The sequence below is a fragment of the Micromys minutus genome (genome assembly GCF_963924665.1).
Source record: "Micromys minutus genome assembly, chromosome: 8".
Taxonomy (NCBI): domain Eukaryota; kingdom Metazoa; phylum Chordata; class Mammalia; order Rodentia; family Muridae; genus Micromys; species Micromys minutus.
Window position 1 is genome coordinate 30314394 of NC_137977.1, and position 6606 is coordinate 30320999.

Here is a 6606-nt window from a genome sequence, read left to right on the forward strand (position 1 = left end):
TGTCTTAGCCAATATGTGACTATTGACAGGTGGCCCAACTCAAGAGCAATGCAGCGGTGCCATTGAGCTAAATCTGGGAAGTCTGTCAGGAAATGAAATTCTCCAAACTTTAAATAAATAGTAAACGAACTGTAGGAAAACATTTTTTCTCAGTCCCAAAAGAAAAGCTTCATGTGTTTTTTAGTGTTCTTCCAGGAGGAAATCCTTTGCCATCTGTCATCATGTCTGTGTGAGGGCTTGGGAAAGAACTACTCGAGACTACTTCTGTCAGCTGCTTTGTTTCTCACGAGAATGTGATGAAAAGTGAAAAGCCCTCCAGAGTGTTTAGTTAGGAAGCATGCCCTTCGTGCCCTTTGCTGGGGAAAGTCAACAGGCAGTGGTCGAAATTCAGGTCTTTTGTGCATATATTAGAACCTGTGAGGAAAAGTGGCCATACGGTGACGTGACAGCAAGCAAAACTATTGACACTGTGATTTTGTTGGGCTTTCTGACTGCGTTCTAAAGTCCAAGAAAACATCACAGGCTCCAGCTATGAAGCTGGTATCCATCTTTCTGCTGGTGACCATTGGTCTTTGTGGTTATTCTGGTAAGTTACTATCTGGAACATTGATAGCTCTCTCCTTTTTTTCTTTCTATTGTGACAATACAACTAATCTGACATACTGGCAATAGAGTATGGTCAAAGGAGTCTCAGAGTCACAGAAAATTATAACTGTTGGAAGGTAGTGGAGCTCCTCCATCAGCAAACTGTGATGTAATGTAAGTACTATTCTCAATGCACAGTAAATTAGTCAGGTTGCTAGATTTAGTCTCCTGAAGTACATTTATCAGCTATAAAGACTGTTGCAAATGAGCTTGTTGGGGCAAAATGTGAAATTTCTACAGAAATTGCTCCACTGAACTTTCCAGCGAGGTGTACAGCCATGGTTCCGTGGCTGTATTGGGGAGCAAAGTGCTTAATTTTCAAGTAAGGTACAGAACCTGGCCCCTTAGAAGGCTGAGCCAGTCCTTTGAGAGGGAATCACTGTAACTATCAAGATGAAATGTTTGGGTCCTTGAGAAAAATTCTCGATAGTAGCCATTGCTCACTAAGGGTTTGGAGAATGTTTTCCAGAAAGATAAACAAACTCAAAGAAATGTTTGATAGGAACATTATGATGATTCACCAGGAGATTTTTTAAGTGTTCCCTGAACTTAGAATCCTGACTGAAGACATTTGCTTTTGTTAGATTTTCTTTGTTGAGGAATTTGTCCGGATTTGAATATTTAACTGTCCCTTAGTGCAAGGAAAGTCTTTCCAGACAAAGATGGCAGCAGAAAGGAGCATGGATCAAAACAACTAGCAGTCCATAAAGAGAAAGTGTGAAGGGAAAATCAGGGAACAGGAGATGGTAAGGCACAGGCTCCAGTCTCATACTTTAAATCAGGAACCAGGTGACAAACAATTTTTCAGAGAAACAATGAACTTCAGAAACTCTTACTCAGTAACAAATTATTGGGTACTCATATGCATATATATTTAAATATCTGCACAGGTTTTCTGAAACTACATTACACATATTTTTCTATTCTGCTTATTTTTTATGCAAAGTAATTTGTGAGGGTTTTAGTTGATACATTTTAAAAAGCATTTATTTTTAAATTGTAATTATTAACTTGTCAACTGTAAAAACTGATAGTCTTTACTGTAATATATGCATACATTCATACACCCTGAGGTAACCATATGCAGTTTCCTTCTTTTTACCCCTCCCTTTCATAAGTACCTTGTTCAGCCTCTGTATTTCTGTTCTTATTTATTTCCATCCCTCATCCCCTCTGCCTGTTCCTACCCCTAGTGACCACTAGTCCTTGAATCAAGGATATAAAGTACAATTTCCCCATATAAAACCTTGATGACTCCCTACTGTCCTCAGAAAAAGTTCTGTAATTATTGGTATAGCAATGAAGGCTTTCAGATATCTTACTTGACTGATTTTTTTTCTGTATTGCCCAATTATCTGGTTATTGGCCACACCCACTGAAATTCTGCACTCTGGCCCCCACTCTCTTGACAGATGGCTAGCCATTCTATTTACATTCATATTCATTTTAACATCAAAATAATTTATTGATCTTGCATCTAGTTTCTCCCACTCTCCTTAACCCAGAACTGTTCCTATTCTTTTTTCTTACAACTTTATTTTAAAAAGCAGATACGTGTACAGATTATTAAAAGTATTTGAGTGTAAATATATATGAATATATTTTTGTCAGTATTTGATTTTTGATGTTTAATAGTATAAACTGAAATCTTATGATTTACAAAGATTGTAAAGTATATATAAAATAAAACATAAACATGGAAATAGTCAAAGTTTTCTTGGTGTGTACAGATTAAACATAATGATTTTTAACTACCAAAAATTGCCACAAAGCTAACGTCTTAAATTGAGTTATTAATGATTTAATGTCTTGATGTACCCCATTCTGAAAGAATGCTATATATTTATTGTTTATTTTTTTCTAAGATGGACCGAGGCTGCCAATTTTGGACTTATTTCCTTTTTTTTTCCTTCCTTCTTTTCTTCCTTCCTTTCTTCCTTCCTTCCTTCCTTCCTTCCTTCCTTCCTTCTTTCCTTCCTTTCTTTCTTTTTTTTGAACTTCATATGGTCTGTGAGTTGTTTCTTGGGTATGCAGAGCTTTCTGAGGCTAGTATCCAATTATCAGTGACTGCATACTGTGTCCGTTCTTTTGAGACTGGTTTACCTCACTCAGGATGATATTCTCTAGATACATCAATTTTCATAGGAATTTCATAAAGTCATCGTTTCTAATAGCTGAGTAAATTGTGTAAATATACCACAATTTTTGTATCCATTCATCTATTGAAGGAAATCTGGGTCCTTTTCAGCTTCTGGCTATTATAAATAGAGCTGCTATGAACATTGTGGTGCATGTGTCCTTACTGTATGTTGGAGCTTCTCTGGGGTATAACTGGGTCTTCAGGTAGTACTATGTCCAATTTTCTGAGAAACTGCCAGACTGATTTCCAGAGTGGTTGTACCAGCTTACAACCACACCAACAGTGTAGTGTTCCTCTTTCTCTGCATTCTCACCAGCATCTCCTGTCATCTGAGACCTTCTGACTGGTGTGAGGTGGAATCTCAGGGTTATTTTTATTTGCATTTCCCTATTCTAACTGGTGACAATTACAATGTAACACTGAACTAAATTGATTTCATGCACTCTAATCTGGTCCATTCATGCTTGGTGTTGACTGGAGAACCTCCATGGCACATCTCCTGTGACTGTAGGCTATGACTGTGAACAACTTATATAGAAAATAATTTCTCATTAGACCCCCCACCCCATGAGTATGTACTGAATGAGTTTTTCAATGTTTTCCTATACTACATCACACAGTCAGTTCTGAATATCGGGCACAGCAGCAAACGTAAACTCCTTACTCATGGAGCTTCTATTCCAGGGAAAGGATGAAGCTGGTAAAATAACACATATATAACGTAATAGATAACAATAAGAAAAGTATGAGAGAAGAGCAACAGAAGATGCTGTTTAAATGCAGTAGCTGCTATGAGCTTCTCTAAGAAGTAACATTAAAAAAAAAAAAAAAAAAACCAGACCACAGGAAGAAAGAAGAGATATAGCTATCTGGAGAAAGCTCTATGAAGATGGGCTGCCACATGACATGTCCCAAAGCCATCAATACCCATGGGAAATCCAAAGCAGTGCATGTAGATGTTAATGGGAAGAGAGGGAGGGGATGGAGTCTTAGTCAGGGATGGGTGTAGCATGTTTCACTCTTTGCTCCTTTTTGCTTCTGCAGCCACTGCCTTTCTTATCAACAGTGTCCCTGTTAACAAAGTGTTACCTTTACCTGTGGACAACCTTCTTCCCTTATTTGATCCCTTGAAGATGCTTCTGAAAACCCTGGGCATTTCTGTAGAACATCTGGTGGAAGGGCTGAAGAAGTGTGTGGATGAGCTGGGCCCAGAGGCTTCGGAGGCTGTGAAGAAGCTTCTGGTAAGTATAATTTGTTTTGATTTCCATGGAAGAAAGCTTTACTACCTGAACGATAACCCACCACTTGTAAGTGTATCATTTCTTCTTCATTGGTTATACTCATGATATGTACATATCCCAGGGACTCTAAAAAGCAGAACAGCTGCATTTATAGGAGGAACATCTGAACAGTCTAAATTGTGATTTTATCTAATTGCACAGCTTCAAGATCCTTGATGAAACACACTGAGTCTTTCCTTCAACATCAGCACAATATTGTCAAATAAAAGATTAAAAATGAGTATTTTTGAAATATACTAATTACAGGTAAGAAGGCTTATCATATTTAACTTTGTGCTTCTCTTTTCCAGGAGGCTCTATCACACCTGGTATAAAATCTGCATAAAGAGATTTAAGGTGGGAGTGAAAAGAGAAGGATGTGCTAACTCTGGCTGGCTGGATCTCATTCTACCATGTGCAGAATGAATGTCCTAAATTTAGAGAGTCTAATAAGTATGAATAAAGCAATAAATCGATCTGTGGCTCACTATGGTCATTCTAGAATATAACCAGATGGTTTTCCTCTTGTGTCACACTTCCTAGAGACTGTTACTGAACAAATAGTCTAGCATACAAAGTGGGTTATACTCATTCACTCCTCTTTCTGTAAGTCAGTTTTATCCATTAAATACCATTCTTTATGTTACCTCATATATTAACTCATATGATAACTCATGTTATCAGATTCCTCCTCTTACTTGTCCATAAAAATATCTCATTTTAAAAAATGAAAAAAGTAAGTAACATTCAACAAAACAAAGACCACGATAATATCATTGAAACCCCCAAGGTAGCAATTTTTATTAAATCTGCAGTTACATTAAGGTGATTCAGTGGCTTTAATGTGTCTTTAATACATAATCCTTGGGAAAAGCACTTATAAATTACTTATTTCTTCTGCCCAATCTAGCATCTACAACAATATTGGCTAGGCAGGAATTCTGGCAGATTGATAGGGACACCAACCAACCCACAAATCTTTTGACTCCAAATTTATCCTGTCTTAAGGATTGCAGGTGTAGGTATGGAGCAGAGACTGAGGGAATGGTCAACGAATAACTGTCCCAATTTGAGATCCATCTCATGTTCAAGCACCAATCCCTGACACTATTAATGATACTTGGTTATGCGTGTAGACAGCATGGCTGTTCTTTGAGAGACCATATGAACCAACTGACTCAGATCAAATCAAAAGCCAACAGCCAAACACTGGTTGAAACTTGGACCCTTGAGGCTCTCAGAGATTTAACCACCAACCAAAAAACATACCTGTGCTGGTCCAGGATTCCTACTTGGCCATAGAAGGCAGACTCCCCAGGCTCCATATCCCCAGTAATGTGAGTCACAGCTGAGAACACCCCTATTGATCCTGGGGCACCTCCCCTATCTCAGGTCTCCCTTTTATCTTGGAGATGCCCCCTACTTTGCTCAACCCCTGTCAATTGCATGTGTTCTTTCATTCTCATAGCCATTCATTCATACCTCCTACCCCTCCCTACACCCAGGCTGGAACCTACCCCCACTTCCCTCCTGGTCACCTCTCCCAACAAGATCCCTCCCTCCATCTGCCTTTCACTACCATTCTATTTCCTCTTCCAAGTGAAACTTATACATTCTTCCTTGTGCTCTCTTTTCTGGCCAGTCTCTTTGAGTGTGTGGAGTACAGCAAAGACTCCCTGTATTTTATAAATAATAGTCACTTAAAACTGAATCCATACCATAAGTACATGTTCTTATGGGACTGGGTTACTTCACATAGGATGATATTATCATGATCTATCCATCCATTTGCCTACAAAATTCATGTTGTCTATTTTTCTTAGCTGAAAAGTATTCTATTATGTACATATAACACATTTTCTTTATCCATTCTTCAATTGAGGGAAAGTAGATTGTTTCCAGTTTCTGGCTATTATGAACAAAGCCACTATGAATATAGTTGAGCCAGTGTTCCTGTGATATAGTGTGGCATAGTTTGGGTATATGTCCAGGAGTGGTATGGATGGGTCTTGACGTAGAACTATTCCAAGTTTTCTGATAAACTGCCAAACTGATTTCCAAACTGGTTTTACAAGTTTTCACTCCCACCAGCAATGGAGGAGTGTTCCCCTTGCTCTACATCCTTGTCAGCAAGTACTATCACTTGAATTTTTGATCTTAGTCATTTTGATTGGCAAAAGGTAGAATCTCTGGGTTGTTTTTATTTGCATTTCCCTGATGACTAAGGACATTGAACTTTCCTTTAAGTGCTTCTCAGTCATTTGAGGTTTCTCTGTTGAGAATTCTGTTAGTCTCTGTGCTCCATTTTTTAATTTGGTTATTTAAGTTGTTGCTGTCTAACTTCATGAGTTCTTTATAAATTTTAGATATCAGCCTTCTGTCAGTTTAGGTTTGGTGAAAATCCTGTTTTGTCTCATTGACAGTGTCTTTTGCCTAACTGCTTTGCCATTTTATGAGGTCCCATTTATCAATTGTTGATCAGAGAGCCTGTGCTCTCAGATTTTGCTGCTAGAATTTGTATTCTGTAAGGAAGTTGTCTCC

At 38.2% G+C, this 6606-nt stretch overlaps 1 protein-coding gene across 1 annotated transcript; it reads left to right on the top strand.

Annotated features, from left to right (window-relative positions):
* Positions 1 to 531: 531 nt before the first annotated feature.
* Positions 532 to 4400, top strand: SCGB3A2 (secretoglobin family 3A member 2; the record flags this gene model as incomplete). The annotated part of the gene is made up of 3 exons (XM_080920323.1): positions 532 to 586; positions 3830 to 4026; positions 4377 to 4400. 3 exons carry the CDS (start codon positions 532 to 534, stop codon positions 4398 to 4400), a joined length of 276 nt encoding a protein of 91 aa, XP_080776449.1.
* Positions 4401 to 6606: the final 2206 nt, after the last annotated feature.